Raw genomic sequence first — 23372 nt, 5'->3', positions numbered from 1 at the left:
TAGCAAATATGATGGGCTTACCTACCCCTTCCAAGGGAAACCCTCACAGCAAAGCTATGATGTTCAGTTTTGCTGGGATGGGTAGCTGTTTCAAGTTGTATATGCTATCCAGTAACATGACAAGTCTGAATGACAAGATACCCCTTGTACAGAGACTCTGCTATTGCAGTTAGCGTTCTTGCCACGTGCACGGGCTGATTGTAAAACACAACTTTTAACTGTTTCTCTATTGCAAACTGTGCTCCTGCCTTTGAGTTTCTCATGGATTATTTTGCCAAGAAAGTAATAGGCATTTTACAAAAAAAAGTAGACACTTACTTCACATAATTGAAAGGTCTCTTTCCTGTGAAGCTGTAGAGACAGCATCATATCATGTAGCTGAATTTTCCTGTCGTCTGACAGCTGTGTAATAATGTAGCCAAATAATGCTTTCCATGGTCTACCAGAAAATCTGCACACCTAGAGAAATGTGAGATATTTGCGTGTACATTCAGTGCTACTCTATGGCTTTTCTTTTCTCACATTGTAGTATAGATCTAAACTGAATTGTGCTGTCTTTCTTTTCAAGTCTAATTCTTGTCCCTGGATGGATAGGTACAAAAGGAAGCTGAATCTGTAAGAAACAATACCCGTAACATCTGCTTCATGTACTTCTGATGTCTCACGGGGCCTTTGCTAAAGGCTTATACCATTTGACGAGACGAGTTCAATTAGCCATTCCTGCTCTCAGTTTCCCAGTCCTGCAGACTTCCAGCACTTCAGCACTCACAGGAAAGCCCTAAAATGCACGCCAACACACTTTGTAGAATTATATGAGAATTTGTAGAAATAAAAATGGACAAAGCAAGAAGGATGTTTTTGCATGTACAAATGTGCATTCAAAATTTTATTACACTTCAGTCCTCACTGAGCAAATGTGCATCACTTTAAGGACTGGCCCTTGTGAAGGGCATGTGCTGCTTTCCCTTGCCATAGTGCAGATAACCAAGATGTTCTCTGAACATTGACCCATGCTGACCCATCCACTATGCCAACATTTTTTGAGATGTCTTAGTAAACACTTATTTTTGTGTTTATGGCAGAGCAGACTGTGGTGACCATTCTAGGATTTCTTGTTAAGTTATTCTCTTTTGTATCTACAGCCAAATACGTACTGAATCCCTGGAAGTTGTTGCAAGGTCCTTCCTTGGCAATGAGAGGAGAAATTCCCAAGTAACTGGTCCTATTTTACAAAATCTTCACAAGGGGGCTGCATGTTCAGGATCTTGTAGAAGTCTTGTTTTTCTCTGTCTCTTTTAAAAAAGAATATATGCCTTTTCATGTATTTTCGTAGTTGTGCATTTGCAGCCTTACAGCTCCAGGGGTGTGTAAACTGTCTTCCACATGCACTGTGAAATCAGTAAAATGCATCTACCTTTGTGATTGCAGGCCATGCAGATCCCGAAGGTCAAGGCTTTTGTCAAGCAGGTTTCAGCTTAGATTTTTACAAGGTAAGATTCTGCTTCTGATATACTTTGACCAGATGTAATTCTGATATATCTCCAGTGTTCAAGCACTGTCTCAGTGATCAAGAGTTTATCCCCATGCTGTTGCATATGGAATGTTTCGTGAAGTTGTTGCTAGTTCTTTCCTTTGCAAGTTTCAGACTTTCTGATTTCACTAATAAAAGAAATACTGCAATCAGCACCTGTTTATCTCTTTGCAGCACTCCAGTCTTACTCTGCTTAATCTAAATAGGTAACTGGGTGAAAAATTGTATGTGTTTCTGTCTCAGTGTGTCCCACTTACGACTCTTTCCAGAGACCTGACTTTCAGGAAATAATGGGCAGACACCAGCTGGTTTTAAAAACTTACAATGGCCTGTATAAAGATGCTTTTGGAGGCAGGCTAGTCATTAAGACCATTGTTCTGTGGAGGTGAAAGTGAAAGTGCGTAAGGGAAATAACTAGCTGTACTTATATGCCAAGAAGTTCCAGAAAAAATATTGTGGGCCAAAGAATAGACTTTGCAACTGTTATTATTGTCCCTGCCATTATTACAGCTCCAGGACCTCACCAAACTTTGATCACTGCCATTGTTTTCAGTGTACTGCAGCTACATCATTATTCATGTTAATAGCTGAGGAGTAAAGACCTCATTGTAGAGTAGACAAAAGTATACTTCTCTATAAAGCATTACTGTTCCTTCATTTAATGTGAAGACCCTGTTTTACAGTGACTTTGTTTTGTTACAATTAATCAGCAATTTTTAGAATGTTGTGTTAGTGCTAAAAAAATCATGGCTTTCATTCAAGTGAAGATGCATAGGGTGGATATGAACTTTATTTAACTGTGGATTTTCCTGCACATTCATGCACCTTCATCCTTTCTTTGAAGGCTATTCTCCTTTATCATGATTCTGGTATTCTTTTGGTCATTTAAATTGTTTTTTCCCATGCATGCTTAATTTTGTTGTGTTCTTTTGTTGTGTAATTTTATTCAATTCTGCTTTTTGTAGAATGGAGACCTGATAGTAGGCGGGCCTGGTAGTTTTTATTGGCAAGGTATGTTCATCTGGCTGGTTAACTTGATCTAAGAAGTGAAGCAGAAAGCATTGTGGAAAATGTTGTTTTAGATTTCCGTTGTTTTCTCAGTTTAAGATAACCAGTCTCTGGTCTTATTTTCAAGAAATATAAGTCAGAAGAATCATGAACAAGCAACAAAGTATAAAAATAAATCAGGGAAAATTCAGGATGTAGGTTGTATAGGAAGTGAAACAAGTAGAAATAACTATTTTTATGTTGGCATTTTAGCTCATTCGTCATTTAATTAATAAGCTGACTTTTATTTTTTCCACAGAAATACTACAAATTTAAAAAATAGCTAGTATTTGTACAGCAAATATAGTATTTTGAAAGTTTTTGTCACTGTTTGTTTCTGAACACAAATTTCTATTGCTATCTGCATGTATTTTTAGTTCATTTGTGGCATCACTGTAGTTTCCAAGATGTAGTTTCTCATGTAGATAAAACCTGAAGTGATTTTGGTACAGGGTTAGAAGGGTGGTATTGCTTTAACCTGTTTTGACATGTATGGTACAGCTGATTTCCAGACTCTGCCTACCAGCTTGCCTGTTGTCAGCCTTATTGATGTGTGGTTTTGCATTGCCATGGAAGGAGGAAGATCTAGGTGATTCTGATGATAGGGAATTCATAGCTTTGAATTCTCCATTGAGAAATTGCTTCCATTGGTCCACTACATTTGTACAATACAGTATCAAAAGGTAGCTGAGCCTGAAAATACTTTAGTTTGAATCAGCACCTTGAAAGGGTCTGGAGATGTTTTTGTGATGCTTCAATGGAGCCTCAAGGCCTTGTATTGATTTATGTGAAAATCTTGAGATTTTCAGGGTAATGGTGGAGATTGAGAGACGTCTACTCTTTGCATTTGTGCTATATTCTCCCTTCAGCTCTGTTCTGATGTTCTACTAGCCCTATATTGTAGAAACTGTCTCTCCTTTATGTCCCTTTCATTTATGAAGCTGTTTGAATCCAGGTCAGGTAATCACTGCCAGTATTGCGGATATCATTGCAAATTATTCCTTCAAGGATATTCTGAGGAAACTGGCACGAGAGAAGCAAACAGGAGTGGCACCACCCTCATATGATGACAATTACATGGGTAAGCTAAGTTCTGTGTCAGTTAGCAATATATTCTAAAAGCATGGGGCTTATACAAATGTGAAAACAAGCCCTAAATTACTAACGTCCCAATTGTGAGAGGATTTGAACGTGTTTTGCCTTAAGCACAACAGCAAGTCAGTAGTTTGCTTGTTACTTTGATGGGATTATGAATATTCTTAAAATTATGCACAGCAACAGGGTTGGAGGGTTGAGATCTTAAATGGCTCACTGTGGTTCCTATTATTTGATCTTTAATAATCAAGCAGAAATACAAAACTTTCCCATCTATATCTTTTTTCATTCCAAGATGATGGATTGAGTTTAAATAAAGACAATTTTTAATAGATAAAAGAAAATTCAATTCTGCAGTATTTTTTACAGTACTGCACAAATACCCGATTTATTCTCACTGATATTTAAAAGATAAAATTGAAGCAAGGAGTGACAAAAGTCAGTTTGAAGATATGTAAAAAACAGAAAAAAGGCTCTCTACCTTTGGTTAGTACTGATCTCTTAAGAATTTGTATGATAGTCATATGTCTCTGCATGTAAGACAGGTTTTTCTACACATGGAAAAGATGCAGCGGAATTTGCAGACAAAGATGCATCCTTTTATCTCTGCCCATAGATTTGAAATTTCAGTCCCCGATACAATCCGGAAATCTTTATTGTGTCAACAGCAATTATCTCACAGGGTTACTAAAGCTCTAGGAGGTACTTAACTTAATCTTTGGAAATCTGTCCTCCATCTAGAGCTAAAACAGAATACTCACACATTACGGTACAGTAACGAAAACCTAATTTAGAATCTCATTTTTGGAGAAAAGGGATAGATTCATTATGCATTCAGACCTACAGTTAATTTAGTCATAATAAAGTGATAAACAATTTTCTTTTTTTTTCCCGCACAGTTTTAGTATACTAATGTTAGAAAATTTGCATTCTGATGATCAGATGAACAGATAAATCTGATTGGTCTTGCGTATTTTTTGAAAGAAATGGTTTATCAAGTATTTTGCTTGTAATTTATCTCTAAACAGGATACTCAGTGGCTGCTGGGGAATTTACTGGGGATTCTGAACAAGGTAAGAAGCTATGTACTTGAATGGAAACCATATGGTTGTTCACCTATTAAATTCCTCATTTTGGATCTCCATGCAGGAACGTACCTTTTATACGTTTGAAACACTGGTGACACTTAATCTGTCTGTACCCAGTATTCTCAGAGGTAAATATTTCCTTAGAAGGTATAGCATAACAGAGCAGGATTTAAGTAACTCAGAAGTCTGAATCTGTTGTTACGGTATTGTACACATGCATCTGTTCAGCGGTTATAGCTGTGACAACATGGTAGGTGGAGACATCCAGGCTCACTTGATTTAGCCGGTTTGGTGACCAGTAGTAACAAGTGGAGCCAACAGTGCAGTCCTGTACAGTCTTCCAGTCCATCCTTAAGACACTCACCTGCATAGAGGCTGCTGGACCTCAGCGTCCAGCTGACCAGATGTAACATGGCTTGGAAATGTCTGTGTATGCTGAAAGCACACTTCTGACTACCACATAAACATTACAGCCCAAGCTAGGAGACAACATTCAGCTGCTTCTGGACAAAAACCTGTGTCTGCACTGGCACAGGTAGCTCTTGTTGGTGAAAGCAGCTCTTGGCTCTGTAAGTTTCCCTAGTTCCAGTTCATGTGCCCCAAGGATAGGGTGCCTGAGGCAGTTTATTAGCTGATCCTTTTCATACGCTATATTTTCCTGCACAGGCATAATGCAGTAAGAACAAGTTCTCTGTGCTCTTTCTCCTGCTCCAAGCCTTATATTTTAACAACAGGAAACAGAAGATTTTAATTCCTTTTATTGAAATCTGGGCTTAGAGGGAGAGCAAACATTTGACAGGAAGATGAATTAGGAAAAGCTGAATGCACATGACTATAAATTTCCAAATATAGAATTATCCCTGAGAGTTTTTAAAGGTTCTTGGATCAATTAAGTTTGATACAGGAATATTTACAATAATTTGCATTTAGAAGCAACTATCATCCACAAAGAACCAGACTTAATAGCATTGCTTAAAAACATCATCACTGTGAAACCTTCACCTGAAATGTTTCATGATCTGTAAAACAGCACCTTCTAGGATTCTGCGTTCATGATTTGATAATGTAGAGCAATGTGCACTGAGGAACAAGTTTTGACCAAAATTGCAGTATATTTTTTTTTAAATGTACAGAATGTCATTATATAACTTAGAATTCAGCTCAAACACAAAGGTTCAAGTTGTTCCCTCTGGCAAAAGGTGACACAGGATATTTATTAGCTTCACATGTCCAGGGGAAACTGCCCTGGAAGGCAGCAGCTTCAGTAACATAGTTCTGTAATTCTCTAAGGACACAGTCAGAGCAATCCATCCTGCTAGAGGCCAGGTTTAGCAGCAGTAGTTCCTGGAACACCACTTAGGCTTTAACTAAATACGAGCAAAACTTACTTAATTGTCACTTAATTGATGTTCTGAACTCATAGCACAAAGTGCTGTGGCAGGAGAACTAAAGCTGAATTTTGTCTGATTTTTAAGTTGCAAAGTAAGTTTTGTGGGTATATTAGAAATTGAATACTAGTTTTCCTGTGTCTCTGCAAGTTGAATCCAGCATAGAAGAAAAGCTCCTGTCACAGCTGTTTGGTAGAGTATGTTAAAAATAATCAGTTATAAATAGAAATTTGTCCATGATTTAGCTGTTTTCAGGTGTTGTGAAATTGTAAAGGATTTCAAAACATATAGTTAGCTGAAAATATCTGTGATCCCTGGTGTTTCATACTGCAGGAGCAATACTTCTTGTTTAAGGCTGACAGTGTGTCAGAAAGTATTGCCTAAGGGGTAGCTTCCTTGAGGAGGTGAACAGCTCTGTGGTCCAGACTCACAAAGCCAATAGAGACATAGTACATTTCTGCAAATCAGCCCAGCTCCCCCAGAACTGCTGCTGTTTCATCCCTGTAAAGTTAATGTCCTGTCCTGTGCCACTATGGGTTCCAACCCCCCCCCCCAAAAAAAAAGACACAATTTTGAGCCAAACACTATAATGTGTAAAAAAGATGTGTCCCTGGTAACAGAAGGCTGCAGCCATCTTTTTCGGTTTTTCTTTTTTTTTTTTTTAATGCATACTCAAAGTTTTCTGATGGATAATTCTTTTATCAGTAATTTATGTGAGTGATTGGCACAAAGAATTGCTTTGTTGGCTGACCCAGGAATCGTCTGTGTCCTGTTCAATCCTTCGTTTAATTCCATCGTCCCTACACATTTGACCACAAGGGAGTGTATAAACCCAGACAGGAGCAGAGGAATGCTAGGCTAGTACAGGCAGGTGTCTGAGGTGCTCTGGTATCCAAAGTTCCTGCTGCTCTCTCGTGACGTGAATATCCTAATGAAGGAAGGTTTAGACAATAAGACTGCAGGCTGTGACTTTACTCTTTTCTTCTTTTTTTCCCCATGGAGCTATTGAGCAGAATTACATCTTAGAACGCAGCTAGGTCCAGTGTTTCATGTTCTTGTTCAATGGATTCCTCCAATGCCACTCACAAAAATTTCCTTATGATGCTTTTAGATAGTCTGTGCAGAACTTGTCAAACACTTCCATGGCATCAAGCCAAATAATAGATGAGACAAACTTTTGTGCAGCTAGAAAGAAAAAAGTTATTTGTAAGGGCGGCTGTGTTTAGCTTCTGTACTCTAGTGTGTGATGCCACAACTAACTCTGGTTCCATCAATCCAAAGCTGTCAGGTAACAAGCTGAATTTTACTGAGACCTTTATTATACTGTGCTATGTTAAGTAATGCTAGGCTGAGAGAGAACCCTGGATAAGTGTATTCAACAGTTAAGATATAATATTTCATGCAACTAGATGCACTGAATGAATGTTAAGATCTCATTAATTAATGTCTTGAAGTGATTTGCAAGTGTTTCTGATACAGATAACAAATCAAAATCCTAAGGGTTATATACCAAGGAAGATTTAAGTGGCATGGAATGCATGTTGCACGCATGACTCAGCATAACCAGTTCACTGTTGATATTTATCCTTTCAGAGCTGGTTGCTGGAGTCCCAAGAGGAGCACAGAACTTTGGCTATGTATGTACTGGACCCACATTTTATCCTTGTTATGATGAGAAGGCAATTAGACTATTTGGAAGGTTAAAGGCTACATTATATTTTCTGTCTCTTTGATCCTAAACTTTCTAATCAGAGAAAACTGCCACTGATTTCACCCTCAGGCTTATCTGGCTGGTTTGAAATGCCTTACTGGTTTGGCCTTTGAATGTGAAGTGCTTAGTCCCTTCTGAAGTCTGTTTTCAATAGGCAATTACAAGAATGCATTGAGTATGACTAGTATCCCTATACCCACTGAGTGTTTTCAGACCTAAGCTATTACCCATAGGTTTGCATATTTCATGTGCAATGCTGTGTCCAGTCGGGAGAAGTCCAAGTTCAGGTTATTCATACCGAGTGTTTATTTTGAGTGCTCTAAGTATATACACTGAATACCAGATGCAGAGAGTCATGATACGCAGTTTAAAGTGAAGGGAGAAAATGGTATGTGTGTGGATAGAGCTTTTACCTCATAGGAGAAAAAAGTTTCAGAACTAACCTGATTGGGAAACAGGAAATCCCAGCCACAGACATTCTCTACTTTTGTGGACCCAAAATTCCTTGTGTCTCTGGAGCTTATTCATACATTTTTTCAGAAGAAAAGTGTGTATGTTTATTTTTTTATATTTATGTATGTATATATTTATGTGTATTTTTCTTTGTTTTAGGTTCATATTTTCATGCCTAATAATGTAGTCACTGATTAACTGATAGTCTGTAACTGCTTCTGTTCAGTGTTCAGTAAGGAAGGGGAAATGGTCTTTCCCCCATTTTATTCATGGGGGACCTGAGACTCATAAAATCTTAGTGATTTGTTCAAGGTCATACAGGAAAGCTGTGGTGAGACAGAGAATAATTGTTTTTTCTTGGCCACTTGGACCATCCTTCAGTGTGTCAAATTGGTTTGCAGTGATGTTATGCTGTAGCATCTCCATATGTGCTTGAAACTTTCCATATTTTTCTGTTACCAGGTCTCAATTATTAATTCTTCAGACTTGACCTTTATCCAGAACTTCACTGGTGAACAGGTAATGTCAAGCAACTATGTGATGAAATATTATATCTCTAGAAGATACAGTTTCATTAACGTAGTTTCAAGAATATATAAAATATTTTTTAGAATTAATGACCATAGAAACAAAGAGGATTATCAGTTTAAAAAGATATTAAAAATTGATACCTGATATGAAAGCCTATCTGTTGTTTTTTATTTCCAGATGGCGTCTTATTTTGGGTACACTGTTGCAGTATCTGATGTTAACAATGATGGGTAGGTTACCAAATATATTCAGCTCCACTGCACATTCATAGAAGCAATGCCTGATACTTATTAATAAACATAGGTTTTCAGGTGCTTCATACCTCAAAGTGCTTCTCTTGGCTTCTCTGCTTTTCTAATTTTAATTGTTCATGTAGGCTTATCTTTGTGCAATCACAGTGGCACAAGTATTTGCAGGACTAGTTTGGGTGAGTTTGTCTTCCTGAGTATTTATTCAAAGCAGTGTGGCAGAGCGGGAACGTCCAAAGTCTTAGGAAACAGATCCATGTAGAAGAACAGTGAATAAGCAGTGCTAGCTACTGCTGGGAAGAGAGAGGTGAAAGTCAAAAGTTCATTCTCCCCTTCTCAAAAGCAGGCTAAGTCTTCTGTACCTGTGGTCCATTTATAATTTCACTTCTCAGTTTCAAAAGCTTTCCAATATCATCAGCTCCTCATTGCAGCACCTGCTTGTTGGCCATCCATTTTCATCATCCAGAACACCAAAAACTGTCTGTGGCCCATGGTTGTTACGACAAGCATTGTGCTTGTCTGAGGAAGAATGCTGCTCAGCTCCCACGGTCATGCCTAAGACACTTGGGGATTTCAGGCTCTGTTGAACAAAACACTTGCTAAATTTGAACTCATGGAAAGTCTGATTAAATATTTTAGAAGATCAGGACTTTAGTAAGTGAATATTCATACTAGCTTTCTAGCAAGGAGATAAAGATCCCTGAAGCTCAGAGCCTTGGAAATCTGCACAAAGGTAAGCCAGGATTATGTTTAGAGCTGTGGCATACTCTTGCCTATTGTAAAATGTCTCAGATGTGTCTACTTCATATTCTTTTCTTGTGATTATTTCTTATTAGGTGCTTAAACATAATGCATTAAATAATGTTGCTGGGTTAAATCATTCCTTTCTGTCAGTGACTAGCGACCCTTTAAAGAGTGAGGCATACAAGAAAAAAAGTAGCAAGGTGATAAAATGTTATTGCAGTTCCAAAACAAAACAAAACAATCAAACAAAAAAGCTTTAACAGTTTCTGTAGTGGTTTCACAGTACTCAAATCTTTCAAAGATTCTGAAATCAGATTTTGCATTGTACCACAGCTTTTGACAATTCCTATTTTTATGATATACAGAGTCCGGATTAATTTGGTCATACCATAATGCATTACTAATGTGAAAGGGTAGAGAAACATTAATCTAAGTTACAAAAGACACATTAGAATTTTTCAGAGAACTTGCTATTTAACTTCTCACTTACCAAACTATTTCCTGGCAGGTTATTTCCTGTGAACCGTAGGGTTACTTGGCAGGTCTTATATTTTCTGTGTACCTCTAAGACCAAAGTTTATGTCAACAATATAATCAAACTGCTGTTGAGACCTGTGTGGTCCCCCAGTCTATATCTTAAAAGAAATCTAATGACTCTGAGATCCAAACATCCCACAGAAAACAAAACATAAAAAGCTCTACTTGATAAACATGTCTGATTAGATATGTAGTCTGTCTTTGCTGGTTTGCACATAAAGTCGATAGAAATACTTATCTGAAAGGGAGAGTAAAACAGAGAGGAAAAAAAAAAAAGCAAAAGGGAAATGACCTTCAAATTCACTTGAGGTTTTTTGTGCAGCTAAGGGTGAAAGGGGTAGTGATGGCCTTATCAGTATGACAAACTTTATTAAGTTATATGCAGAAAAGATTAATAGGAATTATGCTTTTCTGTAATAAGACTGAGGACATGGCTCAAAGGTTAGGCTTGTCCTAGGAAAAAACCTCTGTAGACCTTATGCTCCAGCAGTTCTGCAGGTGTTCCAGGGTGACTCTTGCAGTTTTATCTGCACCACATCAAGATTGTAGGCAGATCAGGGAAACTAAGGATATCGTTTGAACCACCATTTAGTTGTCTGCTGCTAATACTGAGAAATCCACAATGAAACTTTAAAAACAAGCTTTGCTATTACCTTACAGACTACATTCCTATTAAAGAGGAAAAAGAGAGAACACTTTCAATTTAGACTGAAACAGTCCAATAAAAATAGTGGAATAAACTGTTTACTGGTCTTTTATTTGGCCTATATCAAAGCTTTCCATAGTTATACTTGGACCTCTTGGCATTTCCCATACTACTGATTTTTATTGCTCAGCAGGATACAAAGAAACTGCATACAGTCTCAGCAGGTGGTCAACTTGTGCCTTTTAAAGATTAATTAATTTTTTTTATCAGTAGGGAAGCAATACTGGGTGGTTGGTTACCTTTCTCTGCTGGAAAAAAAATAAATATATAGTTTATGTTAACTGTGACATCTTAGTGCAGTAATGAAAAAAATCTAATGAACCAGTTCAGAATACCACTGCAAACTGCACTGCACTTTATGGTTTAATATTACTGTCCAGGGGCTTTTGTTTCTGCTTTGCTTTTATGGGCTTTTAAAAAGGGATCACATCAACCTGAATTTGGCTTAGAACTCAAATTTTGTAAATAGAAACTCCTACAATTTAAAAGTCACTTGAAACAGCCTCCATCAACAAAAATGCATCATTCTAATCGTGTAGGTACTTACAACCCAGTAAGTGACCCCCCTTGACTGTTTGATGTCTCTAAATGCTTAAACTGTAGGAGCTGGAAGGTAAAACTGACTATAAAGCATTGTAACCAGCAATTGCTTGCTTATTATCCAGTTAGAGAGAAACCAGGAATAAGTAGATGAGTATCAGAGAGAGCAGGGTAGCTGGAGAATCCTTCTTTGGGTATAGAACACTGCTCTGACTGTGCAAAAAAACCCCAAACAAAACAATGAGCCCCAAACTCTAGAATTCCTTCTCGCAGAAGATTTGCTGAAAGAGCTTGCTTTGACCTATAGAGCTCTGCACTGATAGAGAAGGGGGAAAATCAAGAGGGTGAGAAAAGGAAGGCCTTGATGTGGATGGGACATGCCAAGACCTGGAGGAACAGCAAACTAAGCGTGGCAGGTGTTCCAGGTAGCTCTGCTGCCTGTAACCAGTTTAGAAATAGGTCAGTGTAATTTAGATGACAACATTCCTCCCACCATCTACTGGGTTCTGGTTCCTACTCCCTGAACTATTCATGCATTTTATACAATCATTGTAATTTATTTTAACAAAGTAGAAATTTTCCTAGAACAATAACCCAGTGCTGTGTACTTCCAGCTGAGATGCTGTGATCCCTGCATAACAGACTCTAGCTTCTCTCTGCTTGCTTTCTGTCTCACCTGGTGAATCTTGAATTCTGAGTTAGGCTTCTGCTTAGAAAATTTTAGGCCACTGTGGATGATAGGTAGCCTGCCTCTTTTCACCGTTTTAGGCACTCTGTATATTGCTTTAAGGTATCAAAGTATCTACTTATTTTATGTCTATGTACTGGGAGCTTCCTGGCTCTGAATCTTTTGGTTTCTTACCAAAACCACTTCTAAAAAAATCTTCCCTTAGTCTTACAATTCTTCATTTGTAAAATATTCTTTGGAGCCAAGCTTATCTTTTATTTCATGGTTTATACAGCACATAACACCACGGGGGTCCCAGTCTTACTGGGAATATCTGGACTGTGATGTAATAAAATAGTAATTGATGATAGTGCTGCTGTGTAAGACTTAGTATGTAGCATATATAAAACAACTTGTATAAAAAAGAGCATTCACTATCTGTATTTGTTGTTGCTATTGTTTCATGGCAACCATTTTAGCTGACATTCTGTCCCAACCAGGAACATCTTCCATTAGGACAACAGAACTTTTGATGTTTAGTGTGAAAGGAAAATCCCACCTTTGATGTCAAGTCAGCATCTGCTTCCTTCCTTTTTTAGTCATTCGTGCCGTGGGGTAAAATCTGACATATAAAGAACAGAACAACTGTACCAAAGTGACCTGACATTCTGAATTACAATTTCCTTTATGGAAACACACAATAAAACTTAATAGGAAAATCACATTTCTAGAAGTACTTTGTCATAATTTGTAGAATGTGTAAGTTTTATAACGTGATCAAAAGGCTTCTAGATAAGGTATTCTGTACTAAATTCTATGCTATGTATCTTAGAAGCATAGTGTCTTTCTATGGTAAAGTAGTAGGTGAGCTACCCCTAAATCATAAGGGGTTTTTTCTATCAGGACTGGGAAAAACAATGTAGTGCAATTTTAGTAATTGGTTTACTAATGGATAAAGCCTTTTTGAAAACATCAGTATTTGGAATATGATGAATTGAGATTAGAAAGTTATCTACAAGTTTTACAAAGTTTGAACAAAGTTCCACATTAGAGGAAGAGAATATGTTTTCCAAATTAAGAGTTTTGGGATCAAGTAGCACTAGTTATTTGCAGTAACAGAGTTCCTTAATATGGTTAATATTGGTTATCCAACCAGTGTCCGCTGAATATGATGTGAATTATCCTGTTAGTTTGTATGGACTTGAGAAACCTTCAGAAGTTAATCTGATCCTATTATTTCATATCTCAGAACAACATATTAAGAATATTTCTGCTTGTTATGTGGCTATCAATCTTGCTTGATTTTATTCTTTACTGTCCAGTAAAGGGTCTTTTTCCCCCCACTAAATAAATGGTGGTAACATGTTTTGAACCACCCCCATTTAGAACAACAGCATGCAAAATATCCTTTGATTAATCTGTCTTCTTTTACTTATTCTTCTTAAAGCAGCAAAATGAACATAAGGACTTTCCCTGTAAGCCTCATATTTTTGTGGGGTTTATGATGTCCCTTCTCTTTAATACCTAATACAGCAAATTATGTGAGCACTGCAACTACTCAAGTACCTAATATTCAACCAGAAGTGTTTTCAGAAATAAAGCTTTGGCTTTGTCTCCCAGCTTCCATTTGAATTAGTGATGAGGCATTCTCTATTAATTGATGCTCTACCTGTGTTTCATGTATCTTACTTCAAAAAGCTGCTATAAAGTGGCATTTTTTGTTCTGTTGTTCACTTACTGACATATCATTTTTAAAAGCTAGATTTTACTTTAAGTTTCTCACTAGCACTGTTAGCAGGATAGATCTGCAGCATTTGTTGTAGTGACAGATTTCTTCATAGTTAAATTCCTGAGTTGTGGATCATTTACTGCAAAGTATGGCTTTTCAGTGTCTATTATGGGCATAAACTGAAGTGCAAGAAATTCTGTTTAAACCTAGGAAGAAGTGGTTTTGCTGTGAGGCTGATCAAACACTGGAAGGGTGTGGAGTCTCCATCCATGGAGATACTTAAAACTGGAGTGGGAATGGCCCTGGGCAGCCTTCCTTAGTTGACTATGCTTTGACCAAGTGTTTGAACTAGAACTCCAGAAGTGCCTTCTTACCTCAGTTAGTCTATGACTCTATGATAATTATCAGCTTCCCATTTAACAAATGCATGAGCTGTGTTGATTACACTCAATCTCTCACTGACACTGGTTTTTGTTTTCACTGTTCCAGTTTAGATGATATCTTAGTTGGCGCCCCTCTCTTTATGGAACGAGAATTTGAGAGCAAGCCTAAAGAAGTTGGGCAAGTTTATCTATACCTGCAAGAAAGTGCTTTCCTCTTCCGAGATGCACAAATTCTGACAGGCACTGAAGTGTTTGGTAGATTTGGCAGTGCAATCACGCACCTTGGAGATCTCAATCAAGATGGATATAATGGTAATTTATACGTAATGTAGTAACATCTATCTCTGTATAACATTGAAATGAAAAATGGCTAAGCAGTGAATATGAAGTATCTTACAGTGGCTGAAAAAGTTTTTTTTACACATAGCTGCTTTTGAAAGTCACAAGAATTTACACTAATCTTAATGAAATTGATATTGAGGGCCAAATTGTGGAAAGCTTACCTATAGGACAGAAGTCATTGACTACAGTGCTATTTTTTACTAAATATCGGTGTGTTCATTTGAATAAAAATATTATCTGTTGTTTTATGACTATAAATACATTTAAATATTTACTTAAGATGTTGCATTTGTTTAAAAGCAGGGTTCTCCTTATCTCCTGTAATGCTTGGATGAGTTTTAGAATTGAATGAGGCTCAGTAAATGGAGCATTTTGCCCACAATGAAAGAACTGGACAAGCACAGATGTATGATTTTAAAGTCAGATGTCTATTGGTACTTAGACACTGAAAGAAACAGGTGCATGAGACCTTTTTCAATTATCCATAGCACATGGACACAACAAAACATTCATATAAATTAACTGGGAGACTAAATTCAAGAAAACAGTCCAAGTAAACAAACCTATTTAATTATCTGAGGTAGCCTGGATGCCTTGAGCTAGTTAGCTACCTAGACACGGTCAGTAGCACTTTGGTTTTTGCTGCATTTTTTCCCTTACTTATTTCCAGGTTGTTAGGGTCTGCAAAGCAGGCGTCTCTGCATCTAAAACCCCAAGGAGTTTTACGTGGAGCAGGTGTTTTGTATAGTAGCCTTAAAGATAGTTGGTCCACTAAGGAATAATTAATGGACTTAACTCCATTGAGGGCTGTTTTTCATGGTGCTCTAACCATTCGATGCTAGGGCCGTGTCACCCATGTGTGGCTTCTGTGCAAGCGATAAATCATGTCAGGAGCCATAGGATTGTATTGGGGTTCAGGATGCACAAAATCCGAATGCCATCCTGTGGTAGAAGCCACTGGATTGTGACTGCTGAATTGTGACTGCTGAGAACACCCTCACTGAGTTGTCCTGGAATTCCGCCATGGATTTCAACACAGCTGGATCCCACACTGGAGACTTCCCATTTTCTACCTGTGAGCAATAGCAGATGCCCTCAGCTTCTCTGGGCAGGGAGGGTTGGTATCCCTGCTCTCCAGCATTCTGGTAAGGCAGAGAGGAGATATTCCTGCTTTTCTGTCTGTACAGAGAAGGCTAAGAAGGATCTAGAGCCAAAGTCTTCTGCTTCATAACTGGAGGTGCCAGTCATAGAGCTTTGGTGCACTTCTGCCTTTATAGAGTGAAGGTACAAATTCCAGGTGCTGAATTCAAGTTTAATAAAGAAGTCCAGCAGCAGCTCCTAGATCAGAACCTAAAAGTAAGAGCTTTAGGTTGTGTCCTGCTCTAGCGTTTCCTATTACCTAGCTCAGCTGGTGCAACTGTTGAATCTCGGTCTAGACACCTGATTCTCTCCACATGCCATGCATAGGACCTAAGAAGAGCGTGTTGAGTCCCTCTTATGGGTATGGCACCTCATTTACTGAGGATTGCAGTGTTTAATGCAGTAAAACGTAATGCCCAAGGCTTTCTGTTAAATTCCTGACTTGGTACTATTCCCATTTCTCAATAAAACGTTGGCTTGGTATAGAGGAAAACACTATATTCCATTGTGCTCTTTTGCATACCAAAGCACTGGATGTTTGAGGAGATGGAGTTTTTTGTCTGTTGAATATTTTCTCTGGAAAAAGAAAATTTTATCTAACAGCTATTCCTTATTAATTAGGTGATAGAGGAAATGGACGAAAATTTGTGTCTGTTTAAAAATATGGAAGTAAAAGCAGGTATTCATTAGATCTTAGTTTATTAAAGCTTATTAAATGCCCTGGAAATATGGTAGAGGAATCCAGTGTGGACTGGATATTTAGTATAATGCAACAACCCCTTCACAGGATGATTTTATAAGCTTTTGTCATGAAAGTTTGACAAGAAAAGACACTACAAATATTTTTGTATATTTGCCTTAAAACTAGAATCCGTACAGAAGTACCGAACATTGAAGTTCTTGCATGAATGTAGCAGAAGCCATTTGTGTCTCTTTTCTTGCAGGGACTTAATTTTTGCTTTATTTTAATTGTGTCCATTTATTTTTATTATTTTATTGCACTGCAGACATTGCTATTGGTGCACCATTTGCAGGAGAGGACAGAAGAGGGAAAGTGCTCATTTACAATGGATACAGTAATGGGTTAAATAATAACCCTTCCCAGGTTCTCAGTGGAGCCTGGGCCTCACAGTCCATGCCTTCGGGATTTGGCTTCACTCTAAGAGGAGACTCAGATGTAGACAAGAATGATTACCCAGGTAAGATTTTTCCATTAGAAAGGGAATTTCATACTTCCATTTGCTGGAAAATGCATCATGTCTAAACTGTTCCTATTGGAGGGCAGAGGTCAGAATAAAGAATATACATTTTTGTATAGTTCTAGCTTGCTTTCCTGAGAGTTAAAATCAGACAAAATAAATACTCCCTTTCCTGTCAAAAGACATGATCAGAAAGGCAAGAAAGGGCTTAAATAGTCACATTAACATAAACCATGTGAAGTTTATAATAAAAAGCTTAACCCTTTCCCCCCACTTCCAAAAACTGAACACTTTCAGCTTGTTGAACTTGTAAGGTCTCCTTCATCCTGGCATTCTTTCTTAATTAAAAACATGTTGTGTTGTAGAGGAAGGCATTGACTTGGTTGTATTGCTAAGTTGTTTTTTTACTCTCAAAGAGACATTGAGCTATATATAGATTCTTAATGGCTTTGTTTGCATTTGAAGCAGAGAGAATGTGAAGACATTACTTAAAGGCAGATATTTCATTTGGGCCTTTCCATTCCTTTTGTTTTTTCATTTTGCTATACAGACTCTTCCTTTTAATGTTAGCTTTGTTTGTTCCTTATATGTTTACCTGACGTGCATTCAGATTTACCAAGTTTGTAACATTAGTTGAGTTTTGCTGGGGAGGTATTTATTTTTGTAAGAGATATGTTCCTAGTGTCCTGAGTAGTCTGAATGTTGGAGCTATTTTGATTGTGCTTGTATTTACTCTATCTCTCCTCTAGAAGCAAATCTGTTCTGTTTCTTTCATCATAATTCAGAAGCCTTAGTAAGGAAGTGCAGTAAAACATCATATTTTGTTATTGTGAAAGGTTCGTTCACAGTAAAATTGTCTTTACTTCCCTAACTTACTATGAAATCACTTTTGTTAGTTATTTCAAGGCTAGTGTTATTAGAAGCTGTATTGTTTCAAAAGTTAAAATTATAATTTTCGAAGGGACAAAAGTGGTATCTCTTTTACCTTTTGTGATGGATTCTAAAAACTTTGAGATGTATTTTTCCAAAAGTGGAAGAAAATATCTGGGAAGGGGTTTTTACAATAGAAATTACAGTTTTACAAACAGAAAAGCTGACTGCAGAGTAATAAAGTGAGGCTATCACAAGACTAAATTGAGGGGGTCTTCAGCATTTGAAAAAATAAAGGGCTTTTAAACACTGTTCTGACTTTTTGTTTGCATATTGTTGATGCTGCTATTAATAGTCTTTCATTGTCCATGACTAATGAGGTTCTTTTGGACAACAGAGCTCTTTATTAAAAGTTTCAGCATTTAAACATTTCCTAAGGCACCCACAAGCCCCCCCAGCAAAACCAAAGAAAACAGGATATTGCATTCCTGACATTTCTAAGATTGAAAAGATAGAGGGAGGGAAGGGAGAGATTCGTTCAGGTCTTCTTTAAGCCACATGGGGAAGAAAGAAGATTAGAAGTTTAACCAGTGTATTAGCACTTTATGTGGAGCATCTTTTGAGCTAATTTGTGAAAAAATTGGGTGGTGGGTCTCAGTCTTTCCAAATGTGTACTGAGAAACTGCTATAGTCAATTCAGTTGTGAGATTTCTTGGAGTTATTCTACTTGTCTACATGCATCCTATGTGCAGAATTTCACATTGTGATATCAGCTCACTCAATGTTAGATGGTTTGGTTTTATTACATGAATTATTTATTTTAGCAAAAAAACCCCAACCCTCTGCATTTACTATAGGTAGCTTTTTCCTCCATCCCCCAGTTGAATATCTGGATGAGCAGTCCAGAGTACGGGTGAGAATCTGTCAGAAAATGACAGAAATAAAAACCTTACTGTCAGTCAACCACTTCTTTAATTCTCAAAGAGTTGAAGCACCAAAACAGAGCTGTAAAAATAGCATAACCATGGCACAGTTTTAGCACAAAAATAGAATGCCTTCCTATGGGAAAAAGGAAAAAAAAAAGAAAGGAAATTATATGGGGAAATACAAGTCTAGAACAAACACATTAGGTGATGAAGTAAGTAATCCTTCTTGTGTCAAAGAGCTTTTCTTTTTCACCTCCTGATGGAAATGCTGAAGGGCAGCTCTTGTACGAGGAGGAAGCGAGGTACTGAACTTGGAAGGAGTAGGAAGGAAGTTTTATTTTAGATGTCAGCTTGAAAGGTAGAGTATTTGCTGACTATAGAAGGTCTAGGAAACTAGCCTTTAATTCAGTGCTTCCCAAACTACTGGTCATGACTGTGATTCAAGAAGGGTTGGATACTAGAAAAAAATCTTGAAAATTTTCATTTAAGTGTTTTAGTGTGTCTATTATAAAATCAACCATTTTATAAAAACAAAAAAGTAGACTAAATTATGCTGATTCATCACTCAAAAGTTCAGTTCCATAGGCTGGGAAATGACAGCCAGCTGTAATATCTGGCTGCAGGTATAAACATGTATTGCCACAATCTAAGGTGAGATTCTCCAAGCAAGTAGCTCTTCCATGGCTAGAGTTCAAGTGTGTGTGAAGACAAATGAGCTCAAAAAGAGATCATACTTTCAAGAAGTTCAGGACTTACACCAGTTTGTGAGGACTTATGTAACTATAGCTGTGCTTTTATGTATGATTTACTCAAGCTCTTGTACCTAACATCGTTCATGAGGCAGGCATATCCTGCTGGGAAATGAGAGGCTGGGAGATGGGAGTTACCCTGCCATTTTCTTTTTGACGCACTTTGTAGCATTTTCTGAGCTTTTATTGTTTCATGCCACCTTCTTTAAGTCAGGCCATGTATTAATGTTCTTAGAGCAGGTCGCAGACCTGGAAGCCGGAAGATACCACCTGTTTGTGTGGCTTCTTATCACAGACCACTGAGCTTCATTCTGGGCTTGCTGTATTGAGCCCAGGAACCAGTGCTCTTAGAGACTGAGCTGCAAGTTCGGGAATACAGTTCCTAACAATGGAGGGTGAATCACAGTCAGACTTTTCTGCTGTTGGACAAAGGTTAAATCCTCTCTTGGCTGAACGTTCCATTCAGGCTGAGATCTACCTATCAGCCTTCTGGAGAAGAGCAGCCATTTGGTCCAAAAAGTGATATCTTTCTCTCTTTCCAAATGCCAGTATAAGCTTAGGAACAGAGAAGAAAATGGGAAGCAAACAAAGGCTGCCTAATACTCGGTGTTCTTCAAATCCCCCAGCTTTCCTGTGGATGGAGGAATGGTTTCTCTTTCTTCCTCTTCCTGCAGCTGCCAGCCAGCAAAGGGAGGGAGGCCACCTCCTGATTTCTGGTCTTATTTAGGAAAGGCCAAGGAAGACTTTCTTGTCCCCCAGAGCCCCAGTAGTAAAATAAATATGGGAGAAAACTGATCACAGACAGGTTTAATGGTGGGAGTATCAGAGCAGGCAGGAATGAACCTAACAAAGCCATACTGATACAGATGAAAGATCTGTCTGGCACCATAGCATTTCTCCAGCAGTGGCCAACAACAAATATCCATGGAATTGTACAGTTGATGTGATATTCCCCAGAATATTCACCCAGCTCTAACCAACTGGGGGAGCAAGGTGTCCCTGACTCGGAGGTGGCATCTTCAGATACTGAAGCCCTGGACAGACTTTTCTTCCATTAATTTGACCAATCAGTTGTAGAACTCTTGAACTTTTGGCACCCACAGCAACCTGTGTCAAGAGGCCCCACAGCCTAACTACATGTTTTGCAAAGAAGTAATCCTTTTCACTGCATTCCATTCAGGTCTTGAACATTCCACTGGACCAGTTTCTTTGAATGTGCCCTTGTTCTTGTACTGAAGAGTCAGTAAACAATTCTTTAGTCCACTCTTGTTTTACAGACCTCTGCCGTATTCTCTCCCTCAGCTGTATGTTTTAGCTAGCCCATGGAAGGAACCCTAATTTACTTAATTATTCCTTGTGCAGAGACAAATGGCACACAAGTCCCACTGTACCAGGGAATGGTTCAGTCTTGCCATCACTGCTGCCTCCTCTTCATACATTTTTATGTAAAGAGCATGTGTAAAGTGTGACTTATGTCTAACTAAAGCATTGCTTCTGGTAAAGATTTTCACCATTGACCTGGGTTTTGAACTTACCCAACATAAAAAAAAAAAAAGCTGTATCTTCCCTAATGAGAAGAAAATTGGAATTAATACATGACAGAACAATAATCCCAAGTATTGTTTGTTGGTATCAGTGATTATTTTTGTGAATAAAGTGAGCCAGGAACTGTGGTCTGGCCTTGAGGCTACCTGGCATTGCACAGCTCACCATCATCAGATGAAACCCTCCTGTCCACTGAAACAGGTTGGTCATATCCAAATTGCATTTTGGGAAAGGTCCTTGGCCTAGGCTATTCCCCAGACCATTCCTGGCCAAGTCTGGGAGAGTACTAATTTGTACACACTGAAATCAGACCAGAGTCAGTGCTACAATGTAAAAATGTGGACAATGCAGCGCTCAAGCTTGTGCCCTGATTTTATTTTAATTTCACTTGTGCAGCCTCTCACTGCGCAAAGCACAGGATACAGACAGCTGAATGGCTACCTACTCAACATCATACCTAAAAATGAAACTTTCTCTTTTAGGGTCAGCAAGCAGACAGGGCTGCTTTTCCTTCTCATTAGCAGTGCTGTCACTGTAATGACCATCTGGCTTCAGTTGCCCTGGCATAGATGTTATCACTATAACAGTAACAGACCTGTACTCTCAGCATTGTAAAAATACAGGGGTTTTTCTATCCAGTGAAGTCCTAGTTATGTAAACCTAAAACAACCAATCTCCACAGCTTTCCAGTGAAGGACTTCTGTAAGTTGTGTCATACTTGCAGGCACTCCAGATATTATGAACCTGAAACTGTTCCTTTATCTACAGACAGGGGTGATATGGTAGTCTCTGCTTTGCAGGCTTGGAGGTAGTAGGAAACATTCAACCCGGGGAAGCACCAAAGGCAGAAAACTGCGCTGATGATCCTAACAGCTGTGTTGCTCTAAAGACACACAGCTGCCCTCTGTTGTGGTGTTCATCACCTTCAGCCCCGAACAGAGCACTGTTACTCATCTAGAAGAACTGCAATGCCAAACAGTGGTGAGGGTGGTAATGAATGGATGTATGCTCCTTTCTCTGTAGTCATGTAAAAGTTAGGCAGAACCTGACCAAACTTTATAGTTGGATAAGGCTAGTGAGAGGGAAGCAGTAACAGGAAGCAGATTAAGCACATCAGTCAGGTAGGTTGAATGTACCAAGCCAGCTCTGTGCTTTTTGGTCTAACTATTCAGGGCAACAACCAGCCTGCAGCTTTCCGAGTCTTCCAAGCATAACACTTAGCAGCTTTGTACCAGACTTACCTGAGATACTTAGTATCTCTCCAGTACACAATATGTACCTAGTATTTGAAGGAAAAGACCAATTAATCCTAGTAAGCTGCACCTACACTAGTAAATTAAATATGCTGTCTTTGGTTCTGAACTGTCACTGGGAAGTCCTTGTCTCATGTTCTTGCCAAAACAGGGTTGCTGAATGCTCTCTTTTGGAGACTGGTAGTTGGCATGAGCCAACAGCTTTAGGGCCATTCTGATGATACCACCACAGGCAGTGCAGGTAAAGCACACAGGCACATCTTCTGGCACTGATTTACTAACACTGACATAATTGTAACATCTTTCAGCAGACGATCCATTCACAGTTTTCTGACAACTCATGTTCTAAGGTCATATTCAAAGGAGGGGATCCGATCTCACTTAGGCTGCTGTAGTAAATGCTGACAATGCCATTATTCTGGATTGATAGTCATGTAAAAAGAATAAAGGGGATTTAGAGAAATGGAGTAAGGGAGCAGTAAATGGAAGTGGAAAAGACGGGCATTTTTCATCAGGTTAAGTGTAAATACAGTGGTAGTTGGAAGGAATTATGTGCAAGATTCTGTGCTGCACTTTTCAATGCTGAGGGTAAGACATGGCAGAGCAGCGTTGTGCTGTATCTGAGGCTGTACTGGCAAGGCCTGTGACAGTTTACATGGCCAAGGGACTCTGTAATAGCAAGTCTTCAAGGTTTGCATGAAGAATTTCTGAAGTCCTTGCCTCAGCACAACCCCCCTGGCTGTCTTCTACACTGGAACATCTGAGCAACAAAATGATAACTTTCAACACAGCTTCCACTGCACTCCCCAATAAATCTGGAGCTTTTAGGGCCCTTTTGCTCCATCCTGAGCTTTATCTGTGTCATCAAGGCCTGGAACAGGGAACGAAGCCTCAGCTTAGGCATGTATTTTGACATGTAGTTTATTTTATTTATAATTTTATTTCTCTTT

General features: G+C 38.5%; 1 protein-coding gene across 1 annotated transcript in view; it reads left to right on the top strand.

Moving 5' to 3' along the window:
* The window catches only part of ITGA8 (integrin subunit alpha 8), a 118764-nt gene that overhangs the window by 16003 nt on the left and 79389 nt on the right, over positions 1–23372 (top strand). Inside the window, exons 5-13 of the mRNA XM_056336240.1 lie at positions 1429–1490; positions 2497–2542; positions 3534–3659; positions 4702–4746; positions 7743–7786; positions 8776–8832; positions 9022–9074; positions 14505–14710; positions 16888–17079. Of these exons, the coding sequence (XP_056192215.1) occupies positions 1429–1490; positions 2497–2542; positions 3534–3659; positions 4702–4746; positions 7743–7786; positions 8776–8832; positions 9022–9074; positions 14505–14710; positions 16888–17079 (831 nt within the window). The remainder of the gene's footprint in view (positions 1–1428; positions 1491–2496; positions 2543–3533; positions 3660–4701; positions 4747–7742; positions 7787–8775; positions 8833–9021; positions 9075–14504; positions 14711–16887; positions 17080–23372) is intronic.

Source organism: Falco biarmicus, chromosome 4, assembly GCF_023638135.1.
Source record: "Falco biarmicus isolate bFalBia1 chromosome 4, bFalBia1.pri, whole genome shotgun sequence".
NCBI lineage: Eukaryota > Metazoa > Chordata > Aves > Falconiformes > Falconidae > Falco > Falco biarmicus.
The sequence above is the reverse complement of the archived record's forward strand: the minus strand, read 5'-3'. Positions and strand labels throughout refer to the sequence as shown.